The sequence below is a fragment of the Phyllobates terribilis genome, unplaced genomic scaffold (genome assembly GCF_046119375.1).
Source record: "Phyllobates terribilis strain yellow unplaced genomic scaffold, ASM4611937v1 Scaffold_7__3_contigs__length_470593459, whole genome shotgun sequence".
NCBI lineage: Eukaryota > Metazoa > Chordata > Amphibia > Anura > Dendrobatidae > Phyllobates > Phyllobates terribilis.
This window is the reverse complement of record NW_027362767.1, coordinates 255106157-255122731: the sequence shown is the minus strand read 5'-3', so window position 1 is coordinate 255122731 and position 16575 is coordinate 255106157. Positions and strand designations below refer to the sequence as shown.

General features: G+C 48.7%; 2 protein-coding genes across 4 annotated transcripts in view; both read right to left on the bottom strand.

The window, feature by feature from the left end:
• The window catches only part of KCND1 (potassium voltage-gated channel subfamily D member 1), a 91328-nt gene extending 82353 nt beyond the window's left edge, over positions 1-8975 (bottom strand). Inside the window, exon 1 of the mRNA XM_073640343.1 lies at positions 8887-8975. The gene's annotated coding sequence lies outside the window, so the exon portion shown is untranslated. The remainder of the gene's footprint in view (positions 1-8886) is intronic.
• A 1210-nt stretch (positions 8976-10185) lies between these two features.
• The window catches only part of GRIPAP1 (GRIP1 associated protein 1), a 59718-nt gene continuing 53328 nt past the window's right edge, over positions 10186-16575 (bottom strand). For 2 of the 3 annotated variants that reach the window (XM_073640338.1, XM_073640341.1), the window contains one exon: positions 11388-14452. In XM_073640338.1, the coding sequence (XP_073496439.1) occupies positions 14363-14452 (90 nt within the window). In that variant the 3' untranslated portion in view covers positions 11388-14362. Of the gene's footprint in view, positions 10267-11387; positions 14453-16575 lie in introns of those variants that run through there. The other variant, XM_073640340.1, reaches the window with a different exon arrangement.

Genomic DNA, 16575 nt, shown 5'->3' with positions numbered 1-16575 from the left:
CTTTGGTACATTTCCATTTATTTGTACAGTCTATGAAAAAATGAAGGGGTGCCAATAATGGTGAGCAGCACTGTATAATTATATATGTGCGGCCAGTATAACCCTAGCATCTCCTGTATATAATGATATATGTTCAGCTGGTATAACCTGGGTATTTCCTAGATGTAATTATATATATATATATATTCAGTCAGTATAACTTGGGCATCTTCTGTACATAATTATATATGTTCAGCTGGTATAACCAGGGCATCTCCTGTATATAATTATATATGTACAGCCGGTATAACCTGGGCATCTCCTGTATATAATTATACACGTACAGCTGGTGTAACCTGGGCATCTCCTGTATATAATTATACACGTACAGCTGGTGTAACCTGGGCATCTCCTGTATATAATTATACATGTACAGCCGGTATAACCTTTGCATCTCCTGTATATAATTATACATGTAGAGCCGGTATAACCTGGGCATCTCCTGTATATAATTATATATGTAGAGCTGGTATAACCAGGGCATCTCCTGTATATAATTATACATGTAGAGCCGGTATAACCTGGGCATCTCCTGTATATAATTATATATGTAGAGCCGGTATAACCAGGGCATCTCCGGTATATAATTATACATGTAGAGCCGGTATAACCTGGGCATCTCCTGTATATAATTATACATGTAGAGCCGGTATAACCTGGGCATCTCCTGTATATAATTATATATGTAGAGCTGGTATAACCAGGGCATCTCCTGTATATAATTATACATGTAGAGCCGGTATAACCTGGGCATCTCCTGTATATAATTATATATGTAGAGCCGGTATAACCAGGGCATCTCCGGTATATAATTATATATATAGAGCCGGTATAACCTGGGCATCTCCTATATATAATTATATACAGTCATGGCTGAAAGTGTTGGCACCCTTAAAATTGTTCCAGAAAATGAAGTATTTCTCCCAGAAAGTTCTTACAATTACACATTGTTATACACGTTTATTTCCTTTGTGTGTATTGGAACAACGCAGTCCAGGAGGACCCCACTGCTGACCCAGAGACATGAACAATCTAGACTGTAGTTTTCCGCACTTTCGGCCATGACTATGTGCACTGTGCTATGACGCATGTAGTTAGTTACCTATCATGCTATCTGTAATGTGACGCTAGGTGTTATCTCCCCTTCCTTCAGTGATGTAGAGATTTCCTGTCTCGCCACATGCAGTCCCATGTAATTGTGTCCTGTCTATGCCGTTGTCCTGCTTTGCGTGACGGCTTGACCTGCTCTGAATTACAAATGTGCGGCCCCTTACGGTTGGCTGGGACTTCACTGGTGTAATAAGCTCCTGGGCAATGAGCTGGGGGTCCTCGCCTCCTCACGGAGCGTCACACACTGCAGATCGTTAGCAAACATACCGCTAATTAAAAATCGTTATGTTATCTGACACTTGATGTCTTCCTGCTACCGAATGTACAGTCAGGGCCCTTTAAATGAAGCCGTGCTCTAGCTAAAGCAATGAGGCCCCAAAACTGTCCTCTTAGTTAGGGGGGCTGCACTATTCGCATGTGGGGCACTTTTCTTATTGCCCCTTTTGGGGCTTCTTCGTTCCAGATATTGCGCTATACCCGTCCATGGCACTCTATTGAAAAGAATAAAGCTGAGCTGTAATACCGCACACTACCTGTAGACTGGAATGGCGCTGTTTTTAGAAAAGAAAAAGCAATAAAAAAAAACATGTTTATGTACATAGTAGGAACCTGTGTAATAGAAGGTTTCCCAAGTGGGCTGCCGCTCTCTATCATGTCCATGTCCACTAAGCCGCGCTTCTTTTCCAAACACCATTTTTTTTATTAAATAAACATACATAAAACAATTAAGTTTTTAAGAAAAAAAAAAAAAATCTTCACTTTTGGCTTCAAAAATTTCTGTAGGACAAGAGTCAATTTTGCCGTTGATGGAGGCCTCGTTTTGGGGTTTTTGCGATGCACAGAGGAGACATTCCCGCAGCCTGGGCTTCTGCTCGCCGCTGCCAATAGCTGCAGTTAACTTAGCCATTTTTTTTTACAGCAAATTGCGGCGCTGGGTAATGTCGCCCTCCGGCAAGAAGAAGAGAAGTTTACATTTAATAAAATTCAGAGGCAAAAAAAACAAAACAAAACAAAAAAAAGAGTAAAAAGAGCGGCTGCTCTGCCCTGGAGTAAATGATGAATGTGACGTTTATACTATCATTGGACTAATTAGACTAAATGAAAACTTTAATTAGTGTGGAGTGATTGAGCTGGGAGTATTCAGGAAATATATAACTGTAGCTACAAGTCACAATCTAAAAAATACTGAAATAATTAACATTTAAAGCAACAGTACACGCAGAACTGATGCACTGTGTTATGCCTAGTGCAGGATCTGCGTGGGCGGAGCATGAGGCAGGAATTCAAAGATCGCAATCTGATTGGTAGTCTCATGCTCCGCCCATGCAGACCTTGCACTGGCTCCGCCCACGCAGACCTTGTGTAGCACCCTGAGGATTCGGCTGCTACAGGGGTATTGCACCTCAACCCAGAGGTGTGATATTCCACTCCCAGGTAAGGATGGAGTGTGGAACTGAGCTCAGAAAGCTGCATGCACTACACACATCCCATTTCCGAGGAACAGACCAACGGTACTCCCACTTGGAAATGTGCAGGTACGACCGAGTCTGTTCCTGGCTGGAGTGGGAGGGGGGTGGTACATCCCAGTAGTGTAGGGGCAGATAGGGGGAGCAGCCTGGGTAAAGTTAGGAGCTCATTGGGTGCTGGTCACCTGAGCTCACACATAGAGGGAGTATTTAAGGTGGGCACCATCTAAGATCAGGGTCAGTCAGTCAGTCTTTGCAGAGGAAGAGAGCAGAAGAGCAGAGCAGCCCCAGAGCAAGAGTGAGAGAGGAGAGAAAGAAAGACCCAGAGGGGGAGACAGAAGGAACTCTGAGAACCCAAGTACAACCCTAGGGTGAAGAGTTGGCAACAGGGTACCGGATCCCAAACTGGTGGGGGCTACAGCATACCTCAGCCAGAGACCGGAGGCCGTGGGCAGCATCTGCCACGGCCACCCACCATATCCACCCGGAAGGCAGACCACGCGTAGGGTCAGGGAACCCAGAGTCAAGGGTTACCAACAGAAGGCCCGAGGGAGCCGGACCTAGGTGGATCCCTGGTGGGGACGGCCAGAAGAAAGGACAAGAAGGAGGGCTCAGGGACACGCTCCGGACTTGCTTGGGGGTTGGCTGAATCCAGGACCTGGTGGACGCAGCACGGCTCGGGTGGTCACTCAAGGCCGGAGTGACCGGAATATCTGCAGTAAGTAAACACCCTGAACTGCACAACCCGACTCTGTCTTTAATTAACATCTACGCTGCACCACCACAACCCCCATCCTCTGCACCTGACCCCCTGAGGCCATACCCCTCCCGTTGGGGGTTATACTATCTAAAGCTGCACCAACGCCATCAGCCTCAGCGGACCCTGCTGCAGCGGCGGCCGTAGTGACCGCAATCCAACGGGTGGCGTAGTCGACATAACGAACTTTATAACATCTGTAGGACTGCCACATACTCTGAGCTTGACACCCTGGGCACGGACCGGGTCACAGCCACTCGGAGACTACAACCCCCATCTGATCCGGCTCCGGGTATTCCCCTAAAGAATATGGCCCAGGGGGTGCGTCAACTTTGGCGTAGTCGGCAGGATTACGTGCCCGCAACACCCGGGTACTGCGTGCCTGAAGAAAAGAACAAGTTTACCTCAAAAAGAAGTCTCCTGACGGTTCCGGAGGGTCCCCGCCATCGGACTCCATCACAGGTCGATTCCCGCCGGTTGTCCGCCATTAACAGCTTTTTCCCGCCATCTGCAGAGTTTCCCGCCACTGGGAGACGATTCCCGCCATTTCCAAAGGTTTCCCGCCTTGTCAGAGCGGACGCCATTATGGGCGTGCCAGAGGATGGCAAGAGGCCGCCTCCCATCGTGGGCCAGGACCGAAAATGGCGCCAAAAGTGGAAACCGCCCCCACCAACAGAGACTGTGATGCTAGAGGTGTCTGTCAGCGTGAAAGAACTGCCCCTGGAGCTGACAATCACCAAGTGGCCCCGGGACCGCCCTCGAAGTGGGAGGACTGAGAACAAGAGAGCAAAGATGGGTGTCGCCTGGAGCAGTCTGGAGAGAGCGCACCCGGAGACAAGAAGCCTAGAGCAGAGTCCAGAAAGAGCCTACCCGGAGATGGAGGGAGAGCCAGGCAGCACCGACCCAGCGGTCAGGAGCCTGATGCGGGCCGCCACTCCAGGCAGCACCGACCCAGTGGTCAGGAGCCTGTTGCCGGTCGCCACTCCAGAAGGCCTGCTGGAGACAACGAGAGGAGAGCAGAGCAGCACCGACCCGTTGGTCAGGAGCCTGCTAGAAGCAACGACCCCACTAGGCTTAGTGGAGGTCCTGGCACAGCTCCCCCGAGATCGGGAGTGTGCACAGACTGCGCTGGAGGGCCTCGCACGGAGGATGGCCCGGGTGCAGCGAGAGACGTTAGCGGAGTGGAGCCGAGAGATGGCCCAGCAGACAAGAACCCGTCAGCGGAGCACGCCACCCGAGACGAGGAGACAGACCGCCTCTGAGGATGGCGCAGGAGGACTGAAGGCAGGAGACGGCGCCGAGAAGGGAGCCGAACGAAAGGAGGCAGGTAAAGGGGACGTCTCTACCCCAAACCGGGAAACCGCGTACCTGCCCCAGCTCCCCGTCGCAGAGCCCGAAGTACCCCCTGCCGTGCCCGTAACCGCAACGTCACCGCCGCAGACTAGGCCTCAAACGGGAGCCGCGACCCCTGTGACGTCACACGCCTCGACCCCGAGCGTGACCAAGCAGGAAGTAGCACCAGCCTGGTCGCAGGGCCTAGTACCCCCGGGCGCCGCAATACCAACAGCGCCCCCTACCTCCGCGGAGCCACCGGCCTGGTCGCAGGGCCAAGTAGCCCAGGGCGCCGCCGTCCTTACGGTGCCCTTCACTTTCCAGGTGCCCCAGGCCTGGCCGCAAGGCCTGGGCAAACCGGGCGCCACCACCACCGCGCCCATAAAACCAAGAGTGCCGCATCGGGGAGAAAATCTATTTGCCCAGCATACGTGCCCGAACGGGTCTGAAGCTAAAGTGAATCACAAAGAAAGAGCAGGAGGACGTCGTCGTTGAGCACAGCAGAGTAGAAGCTGTATATAGTTGCCCGTCGGGGCACAGTGAACCGTTGTTGCTAATATAGTCCCCGTTGGGACCAGAGAATTGAACTGTTACCCGTATTTCCCTTAATCCCTCTGACCGAGGACTGAGAGCGGTCATCCCTTTCCTAATACCTGGCCGAGGACTGAGAGCGGCCATATCCCTTGTATATAGTTGCGCTTCCTAAAGCGCCCCCTACCGGTTTTATAGGAAGACCATTTTTCTAGAGAAACTGTTGCACTTTTCCCGGGCACACGTTGCACAGTGTCCGGAGGAGGAGCTAGAAGCAAGAGAAGTCTACGAGAATGTTATTTATGAAAAAAAAAAAAAAAAGTTTTATTGCTGATATATATGTTTTATATGTTTTTATTATGTTGTTTATGCAATAATTGTATGTTTTGGTGTTTTTATATCTTACAGCCCGAGGACGTGCTGTGATTTACCAGGGGGGAATGTAGCACCCTGAGGATTCGGCTGCTACAGGGGTATTGCACCTCAACCCAGAGGTGTGATATTCCACTCCCGGGTAAGGATGGAGTGTGGAACTGAGCTCAGAAAGCTGCATGCACTACACACATCCCATTTCCGAGGAACAGACCAACGGTACTCCCACTTGGAAATGTGCAGGTACGACCGAGTCTGTTCCTGGCTGGAGTGGGAGGGGGGTGGTACATCCCAGTAGTGTAGGGGCAGATAGGGGGAGCAGCCTGGGTAAAGTTAGGAGCTCATTGGGTGCTGGTCACCTGAGCTCACACATAGAGGGAGTATTTAAGGTGGGCACCATCTAAGATCAGGGTCAGTCAGTCAGTCTTTGCAGAGGAAGAGAGCAGAAGAGCAGAGCAGCCCCAGAGCAAGAGTGAGAGAGGAGAGAAAGAAAGACCCAGAGGGGGAGACAGAAGGAACTCTGAGAACCCAAGTACAACCCTAGGGTGAAGAGTTGGCAACAGGGTACCGGATCCCAAACTGGTGGGGGCTACAGCATACCTCAGCCAGAGACCGGAGGCCGTGGGCAGCATCTGCCACGGCCACCCACCATATCCACCCGGAAGGCAGACCACACGTAGGGTCAGGGAACCCAGAGTCAAGGGTTACCAACAGAAGGCCCGAGGGAGCCGGACCTAGGTGGATCCCTGGTGGGGACGGCCAGAAGAAAGGACAAGAAGGAGGGCTCAGGGACACGCTCCGGACTTGCTTGGGGGTTGGCTGAATCCAGGACCTGGTGGACGCAGCACGGCTCGGGTGGTCACTCAAGGCCGGAGTGACCGGAATATCTGCAGTAAGTAAACACCCTGAACTGCACAACCCGACTCTGTCTTTAATTAACATCTACGCTGCACCACCACAACCCCCATCCTCTGCACCTGACCCCCTGAGGCCATACCCCTCCCGTTGGGGGTTATACTATCTAAAGCTGCACCAACACCATCAGCCTCAGCGGACCCTGCTGCAGCGGCGGCCGTAGTGACCGCAATCCAACGGGTGGCGTAGTCGACATAACGAACTTTATAACATCTGTAGGACTGCCACATACTCTGAGCTTGACACCCTGGGCACGGACCGGGTCACAGCCACTCGGAGACTACAACCCCCATCTGATCCGGCTCCGGGTATTCCCCTAAAGAATATGGCCCAGGGGGTGCGTCACTTGCACTAGGCATAACACAGTATCAGGTTTGCCCAGAGGGTTCCCTTAGCTTGTTTCCTTAAATCGGAAGCTAAGATTAAGGCTGCTGTTTGCAGACATAGCTGTTTTGCTGTTCCCCTGCCTGCAGGAAAATGTAGCAGTTCTAAAGGGTCGGCCATTGGTTCATCATGAAAATAATTGATTGTGGTGCTTATGAGGGTTTTCTTTCACTATTCACTCCCAAAGCTTAATTCAGAATTCGGCTGGCTTCCGGTCACTTAAAAGAGATTGGTGGTGATCTTGTGATCACGATTAAAGGGATCCTGTCACAATGAATATGAAGCTATAGGGCAGGAGGCGCTGAGCAGATTGATATATAGTTTTGTGTGAAAAGATTTAGTATAACCTGTGTTTTTAACATTTTAGTTCCTGCTAATTCTGGGCTTAGGAGTCCAGTGGGCGTTTCTAACACGGTGTCAATCACCGCCCACTGAACTGCTAAGCATAAAAGCAACAGAAGGTTTACAGCAAGAAATTAGAAGTTATACTGAATCTTCCCGCACAAAACTACAGGTGCATCTGACTAAATTAGAATATCATCAAATAGTTAATTTACTTCAGTTCTTCAATACAAAAAGTGAAACTCATATATTATATAGAGTCATTACAGAGTGATCTATTTCAAGTGTTTATTTCTGTTAATGTTGATGATTATGGCTTACAGCCAATGACAACACAAAAGTCATTATCTCAGTAAATTAGAATACTTTATAACAACAGCTTGAAAAATGTTTTTAAAATCTGAAATGTTATCCTACTGAAATGTATGTTCAGTAAATGCCCTCAATACTTGGTCGGGCTCCTTTTGCATCAATTACTGCATCAATGCGGCAATGTGGCATGGAGGCGATCAGCCTGTGGCACTGCTGAGGTGTTATGGAAGCCCAGGTTGTTTTGATAGCAGCCTTCAGCTCGTCTGCATTGTTGGGTCTGGGGTCTCTCATCTTCCTCTGACAATACCCCATAGATTCTCTATAATAGATTCTCTATGGGGTTGAGGTCAGGCGAGTTTGCAGCCAATCAAGCACAGTGATACTGTTGTGTGTAAACCAGGTATTGGTACTTTTGGCAGTGTGGACAGGGGCCAAGTCCTGCTGGAGAATGACATTTCCATCTCCAAAAAGCTTGTCGGCAGAGGGAAGCATGAAGTGCTGTAAAATGTCCTGGTAGACGGCTGCGCTGACTTTGGTCTTGATAAAACACAGTGGACCTCCACCAGCAGATGACATGGCTCCCCAAACCATCACTGATTGTGGAAACTTCACACTAGACCTCCAGCAGCTTGGATTGTGGCCTCTCCACTCTTCCTCCAGACTCTGGGACCTTGTGGAGTGTGTCAATGACTGCCTTCTGGACATCTGTCAAGTCAGCAGTCTTCCCCATGATTGTGGAGCCTACTGAAACAGACTAAGGGACCTTTTTTAAACGCTTAGGAAGCCTTTTCAAGTGTTTTTTGATAATTATTCTGATTTACTGAGACTTTTGTGTTTTCATTGGCTGTAAGCCATAATCGTTAACATGAACAGAAATAAACACGTGAAATAGATCGCTCTGTGTGTAATGACTCTATATAATATACGAGTTTCTCTTTTTGAATTGAAGAACTGAAATAAATTAACTTTTTGATGATATTCTAGTTTAGTGAGATGCACCTGTATATATCAATCTGCTGGGCTCCTGCAGCTCTATAATATGCTCCCCACAGAGAGGACTTTATGTTCAATGTGTAGGTCACATACAATGTCTGACACTTGGCTGGATCTAATCTGTTGTCAATTACCAAGGGCAACCCATGATATTTTGAAAATGTGTAAGTAATTGAATGAAAAAGACACCAGGAGAAAAAAAAGGGTATACGGGCTGTAGTTAAATATTTTCAAAGGAGGCAGGCCATTCAATAGCCAACAAACAGCAGCAGAGATCTCAGCCTGACTTAGACGTGGAAGTCTATCTACACTTCTCAGAATGATGATTATTACCTCCGGTATTGCCTCCTGTTCACATGGCTCATTCTGCTGCTGTGTTCGGCTCCCTGTGCCCGTCTTATTGTACAAGAGAAGGGATCACTAGAGGGAAAGTTTAAAAAAACAGTTCAATGTATAAAAAAAAGACTGAGATGTTCATATAAGAATAATAAGAATATCACATCCCCATTCTGCTTAATGAGAGCCCCTGCTTATGGTTCTTTCCAGGGGGAGGAGCTGTGTGGAACTGTCAATCACCGATGGGGCAGGACCGCCCTCTGGACTCTTAGCAAGTATTGAGAAGGAAATCTAATAGGGGGCAGTATGACTATGTAATGAAATACATTGTACTCTTCTCCAAGTCTCCTTAGCGGACGGGCAGCGTATACAGCCAGGGTGTTGGGAGCATCAGCAATCTACAGGGTATACAGCCAGGATGTTGGGAGCACCAACAATCTACAGGGTATACAGCCAGGGTGTTGGGAGCACCAACAATCTACAGGGTATACAGCCAGGGTGTTGGGAGCACCAACAATCTACAGGGTATACAGCCCGGGTGTTGGGAGCACCAACAATCTACAGGGTATACAGCCCGGGTGTTGGGAGCACCAACAATCTACAGGGTATACAGCCCGGGTGTTGGGCGCACCAACAATCTACAGGGTATACAGCCCGGGTGTTGGGAGCACCAACAATCTACAGGGTATACAGCCCAAGTGTTGGGAGCACCAACAATCTACACGGTATACAGCCCAGGTGTTGGGAGCACCAACAATCTACAGGGTATACAGCCAGATTGTTGGGAGCACCAACAATCTACAGGGTATACAGCCAGGGTGTTGGGAGCACCAACAATCTACAGGGTATACAGCCAGGGTGTTGGGAGCACCAACAATCTACAGGGTATTCTGCCCCTGGGTATTTAGATACAGGGCGAAGGCAGCAAGCTAAATCGTTATGGTGCACCTCTGTGCCGAAAAGAGTCAGCTATTATTTATTTGTAAAGAAGCCATAATAAAGTAATATCCGGGATTAATGCCAGAATGTGAGAAGTTTAATATATTTCCATAAATCAGATGTGGGTTTTAAACACTTCAGTAGTCACCTCCTGTAACTCTTAAAGGGGAATCACACTTTTAATGTTTAAAGAGTCATCTTAAAGTGGAACTATTGTTTAAATAATTTTCCCATAAATCAATAGTACACATGAAAATAAGCAACTCTGTAATATATCTTATCAGAGAAATCTGCTTCTTTCTCCTCCTGGACTGATCTTCCACTTTCAATACACGGGTGAAATGTGTCCTCAGTGAAGACAGATTTTTCCCATTACTGAGGTAGGATATGACAGTTGGTGCTCGTTATATTCCATGGCGAAGGATGAAGCAAGTTCACCTGAAACGACAGTTACACTTTAAAGGGGAATCACACTTTTGATGCTTCAAACTCATCTTAAAGGGGAATCACATTTTTCATGTTTAATAATCATCTTGAAGTGTAACTGCTGTTTTAATTTTTATTTCCTAAATCAATAGTAGAAGTGACGATATCACCTATCCACTGTGCAAGAGATGATGCATCTCTATTTTTGTGCCCCTGTTCACACCTAAAGCTATTTATTCAGAATCCTTCTGGTTTCCTGTAAATAGAGAGCAGTGCATTGTGGGAGCTGCGATGTCCGACAATGGGAGAGGGCTGAATCGTAGTCTGTTTCCAGGGGCAACCTGCAGAAAACATCATGACCAGACAGAATATGCTCGCTTCTACTGGCTATCCACTAACTGATATGAGCAAACAAGAACAGGGATGTCACCCAGAGCCGCCATTTTGTAAAATAAAAAAAAAAAAAAAAGCTTGAGACCATAAATATTTTCTTTTTCCCCGTGTGTTTGCTCCGAAATCTTGGATTCTCACAGGGATTGTTAAGTGGGGCTACTTGCCGCCATGTTTGAGTGGTATCCGCTCCAATAAGTGTAAAGACACCTGAGAGCATCAAAAACTAATTGAGCAAAAGTGGCCTCGTTGCCCATAGCAACCAGAGCTCAGCCATTTTATTTTTGAATCTGCTGAGCTAAAACAAAAGCTGCACGGTGATTGGTTGCTATGGGCAACACCAGCTTCTCTTCTGCAAGGACATCCTGTCATGTGACTTTTACTTAAAGTGGAGGTCACATGACAGGAAGCCGATGCGGAATCGGCCAGTTTCTGCTACCATGGAAACCCCAGAGCCACCTTGATATTTACAATTGTACAAACCTAATCTGAGCTCCATTTTTAAGCACATGAAATCTTTAATGCATTCAAAATGGCCGCACCCACTAGGCAGTAGGTTATAATGAGACAAAAGGTGGCGGACTCATGTCTTGGGGGATGAAGCTGAAGACCGGGGGGGAGTGAATCAATTCTGACTGGTCACCCAGTACAGTTGCCTCAATGTCGGGTCACCCATGACATCATGTGTCCCTTTCAGCCGACTTTATCGACAGGCATCAGACACCAAGCAAATGACGCCGGCGTGAAGGTTTTAACACTTTATTGTCCAGTCACGTACATGTTGCAGTCCTGTGCAGGCAGGTGGCATGCGTGACGTTGCAATATGGCTGTTTGGACGTCCTCGTGCTCCACAGCTGGCGCCGTTCCCACGGTGATGCCAATTATAAAGTAATCAAAGTGTCCAGAAAAAACTTATTAAAAGACGTCGTCACCGCTCACCGGCCGTGGACGGCCATCATTCCTCCAGTGTAACACGCTCCATCATGTCCTTGCCCAATCTGGCGTACAATGATATATTTATATACAGGTCATTTTACAAGTCAAGGTGCATTATTAAATATATTAATTATGTATAGAAAGCGGCGGTCAGAGCCGGAGAGCACAGCACAATATATACACTATATGGACCTCAGCGTCTGACCATAGGATGCATTATAAAGCCGGATCAGTACTATCAGCCTGTCCTGCACACATGATGGACGCAGCCATTTTATGGAAGGAAAAAGATCTGCAGCCTATAGGCCATTAGTGACAAGATGGACCAGGGATTACTAAAAGGGGTTGTGAGAACAAGATTTTATTTTACTTAAATGCATGTATTTTTGGCTAAAAATCATTTTTGTGAGTGGTTTTCATAAAAATGATGCACCCTTTGCCTTCTGTAGCCACTGTGTATTACTGGCTGTAGAATGAGTTGTCTGAGAATCCCTCAGTGAGCTCGTTCTGACGATCCAATGGGAGAGTTTATAACTGTGATCTGGCTTTTTCTGAGCAACTCTCAGCTGATTTACGACCACAGATCACAGCAAAGTTGAATGTGCCCAGAAACAAAGAGCCTGTAAAAGCCAAACGGGGTGACATTTTTAACAGCTAAATGGAAAAAAAATATTTTTTATCATCCAAAGCATACACTTGCTTTTCTTCTGCAGCAGTCCAGGTTAGGACTAATACTCTTACTGACAACCAGTGTATAGCATCGCCAGGCAGCGAGTTTTACATTGTTAATTCCTGGCACTGAAGCCACCATATCTTAAAGAGTAACTCCACCCTAAACCCTTGCCCCTAGTGAGTGAAGCGCCCATACATCATTATTTTTTTGCCGGAAGCACCAACTATCTAAAGTATATCATGGCATGCTGACTCTTCATTAATGGCAGATATCAGGGAAAAGAAGGACTGGGCATGTTAAATTTCAATATGTCTGATCCTTTAATTCTAAGAGGACATAAGCCGTTGCCAGAGTAATCTGGTAGCAGCTTCCTTCACCCAGAACACATCCACATATCAGAAATGTCAGATAGCCCAGCTGCACGTCACTACCTTAGCAAGTGGCAGGTCCCGATACTCCCTGCAGCTGCTCAGTGAGCCCTGAGGGGGGAAGGAGCAACAGCCACCTGACACCCTAAACCTCATGTTGTGGCAGGTGTTGCCCTTTAATTTTCAGAGTCAGAATACGTGAGATGAGTCTAATAAATAATAGCTGGTGCTTCGCTCCGGTACTACCACCGTGTATCTGGTGCTTCGCTCCGGTACTACCACCGTGTATCTGGTGCTTCGCTCCGGTACTACCACCGTGTATCTGGTGCTTCGCTCCGGTACTACCACCGTGTATCTGGTGCTTCGCTCCGGTACTACCACCGTGTATCTGGTGCTTCGCTCTGGTAGTACCGCCGTGTATCTGGTGCTTCGCTCCGGTACTACCCCCGTGTATCTGGTGCTTTGCTCCGGTACTACCCCCATGTATTTGGTCCTTCGCTCCGGTAGTACTGCCTTAAAGTGCATGTCCACCTGTTATTAAATCCATGTTGCTGTTTTTGGGTCCTAACTGCTGTGCTGATCTGTCTTTATAGCGGCCGGGGTTTCTTTTCGATTATACACAATGTTCTGCAGAGACAAGAAGCTGCTGAATAAAATAATGGGTGCCTGCAGCCACCAGTAGAGGGAGCTCAGGAGCTTAAAGGGTTAGTTCAGCATTTAAGAAAACTCAGATTTATTTAAAAAACAAACAAACAAAAAAAACATTCCTTGCTTGATGCCACCTACAGCCACTCACTGCTGCAGCCAATCACTTGCCTCAATGGTGATGCAGCCATGTACAATAAAAAACTGATGGGACCACTGATTGCCTGCACAGATCATGTGGATATATGTGACAACATCACTGCAACCATTACATCACATACATCCATATGACTGCTGCAACCAATCACTTTAGCGGTTTAGCGTTCCACTGCTACAGGATCAGTAATTGGCTGCAGCAAACTCGTGGATGTACGTGATGTCATCTCTACAGCAATGACATCACATATATCTCATGTGATTACTGCAGCCAATCACTGGCCTCAGTGGTGAAGCAAGCACGTATAGCATGAGCCTGTTGATGTCAGTGATTGGCTGCAGGGGGGGGGGCAGGCTAATTTTTTGCAAAATTTTACAAGAAAACCTGGGCAGTCCTTACTGCATACAGGTGATACATTGCACTCAGTGCTTGAACAGTATGCAGTGTGCTCCCTCTAGTGGTGACAGCCTGCAGCCAGAATCATTGAATTCTATGTCAGAGCAGAGGATTTGGTGCTCTGTATCAGGAAAAAGCGATGTGTGGCCATGATAAAGAGAAATGGTGTTTAAGAGTGACTTTCTCTTTTTGGAGGATCGGAGGTACAGGAGAGGACGGAGGCTCTATGCATCGGAGAGTCTGTATAGATAAGACCTGGGCTGAGAGGAGAAAATAAAGGGGAGACCTAAGAAAACTATGAGGCGGAGGTCCCTTGTCTACAGTATATCACCATGAATGAGGTCACATCTGTGCAATTGTCCACACGGACTCACTGCGACCCTACAACATCCAGAAGAGAAAGACGCACACATGGAATGCACAAGCCCAGGGGGCGACGTAAGGCGAAAACCGAGGGGCAATGCCCATAAACAGTTCACCGAAATCATAGAGGGGCTACTATACTAAGGATGAGATGGTGGAGGTAAAGCCGCAGTCCGGGTTTCAGCTTTTGGAGGGGGTCTGGGGGCTTCCATGTGCCGACACACATTCCTTGCTTAGTCGGACGATCTCCTGGGACAGAGCTTCCAGGTCCTGCAAGTCAGAAGGAGAAAGGGTTAAAACTCCAGAGTCGTTCTTTACCCTTCATCTGTTCCTGGGAAAGATGGGTGGGAACCAATATGGTCGCCGTTCTGCCATCCCCAGAATCAGCAAATCTGCCTTACATGTATCCAATCCAGGTATATCTAAGTTGGTATATGCAATCCGATGCAAAGATGGGGGACAATTACCGAGGTAATTTGGCAAATTCGTTCCCATGTTGGTGAAAAACCTGCAGCAGAAATGGACCAGCTACAAGAAGTCGGCATGGCCGACCTCGGACATCCCAGATCCATGTCCGGACACTTGTCCTATCGCTCTCATGGCCGCTGACCCTCCCCTGGTGCTCGGTTATCGTGTCCGTCACGTGGCGCCCCATGCTTCCTATATGAAGGTTAAGGCGACACTTAAGAAATCTGCTTCTCCCAGCAGTAGGAAGAGGCTTTTCATGTAGCTATTCCCAGGCCGCAGGTTCTGTGCAATCGGAAAATCAATGGAATGGATTCCTAGCACACCGGCTGCCTGAGATCTGTTTGACCTTCTCATGTCCTCCGACTGCACAAGAAAGAGCAAAAAAATAGACTCCAAGTGAGTGCCGGGGCGCGCGTAGTGGCCGGAGAGGACGGACGGGGCGCGCGTAGTGGCCGGAGAGGACGGACGGGGCGCGCGTAGTGGCCGGAGAGGACGGACGGGGCGCGCGTAGTGGCCGGACGGGGTGCGCGTAGTGGCCGGACGGGGCGCGCGTAGTGGCCGGACGGGGCGCGCGTAGTGGCCGGACGGGGCGCGCGTAGTGGCCGGAGAGGACGGACGGGGGGCACGTAGTGGCCGGAGAGGACGGACGGGGGGCGCGTAGTGGCCGGAGAAAATAGTGTGTGTAGGAAATATCTGAGATATAGGAAAGCCTTGGTGTAAATCACTTACAGTAAATTACACTACCATGGAAGCTTTTGCACAGGCTATAAATGAATTATCCCTTTCTCCGCGATCAGTGCTGAGCCAGGACATTGTGCGTCGGGCTCGATGTAAAGAGCTTTATCATTATGGCTTCACTAAGAACCTGGAATTGATTGATTCGCCTTCCTGCTCCAGTTACTTACCGGAGGGTCGGTGCTACCTGTACGGGCCAGAAATACAGCAGATCTGTGGCTATGAGGGCAATTCCTTCCATTGAGTTGATATCAGCTCTCATATCATAGACATAATATGGGTGGGCTGTCTGTGGCATTTTGGGCAGGTACTGCGTATAGGGAGTGCTCAGTGCCAGGAGGGTGAGGACAGGTACTGGGTATAAGGAGTGCTCAGTGCCAGGAGGGTGAGGGCAGGTACTGGGTATAGGGAATGCTCAGTGCCAGGAGGGTGAGGGCAGGTACTGGGTATAGAGAATGCTTAGTGCCAGGAGGGTGAGGGCAGGTACTGGGTATAGAGAATGCTCAGTGCCAGGAGGGTGAGGACAGGTACTGGGTATAGGGAGTGCTCAGTGCCAGGAGGGTGAGGGCAGGTACTGGGTATAGGGAATGCTCAGTGCCAGGAGGGTGAGGGCAGGTACTGGGTATAGGGAGTGCTCAGAGCCAGGAGGGTGAGGACAGGTACTGGGTATAGAGAATGCTCAGTGCCAGGAGGGTGAGGACAGGTACTGGGTATAGGGAGTGCTCAGTGCCAGGAGGGTGAGGACAGGTACTGGGTATAGGGAGTGCTCAGTGCCAGGAGGGTGAGTACAGGTACTGGGTATAGGGAGTGCTCACTGCCAGGAGGGTGAGGACAGGTACTGGTATAGGGAATGCTCAGTGCCAGGAGGGTGAGGACAGGTACTGGTATAGGGAATGCTCAGTGCCAGGAGGGTGAGGACAGGTACTGGGTATAGGGAGTGCTCAGTGCCAGGAGGGTGAGGACAGGTACTGGGTATAGGGAGTGCTCAGTGCCAGGAGGGTGAGGACAGGTACTGGGTATAGGGAGTGCTCAGTGCCAGGAGGGTGAGGACAGGTACTGGGTATAGGGAGTGCTCAGAGCCAGGAGGGTGAGGACAGGTACTGGGTATAGAGAATGCTCAGTGCCAGGAGGGTGAGGACAGGTACTGGGTATAGGGAATGCTCAGTGCCAGGAGGGTGAGGGCAGGTACT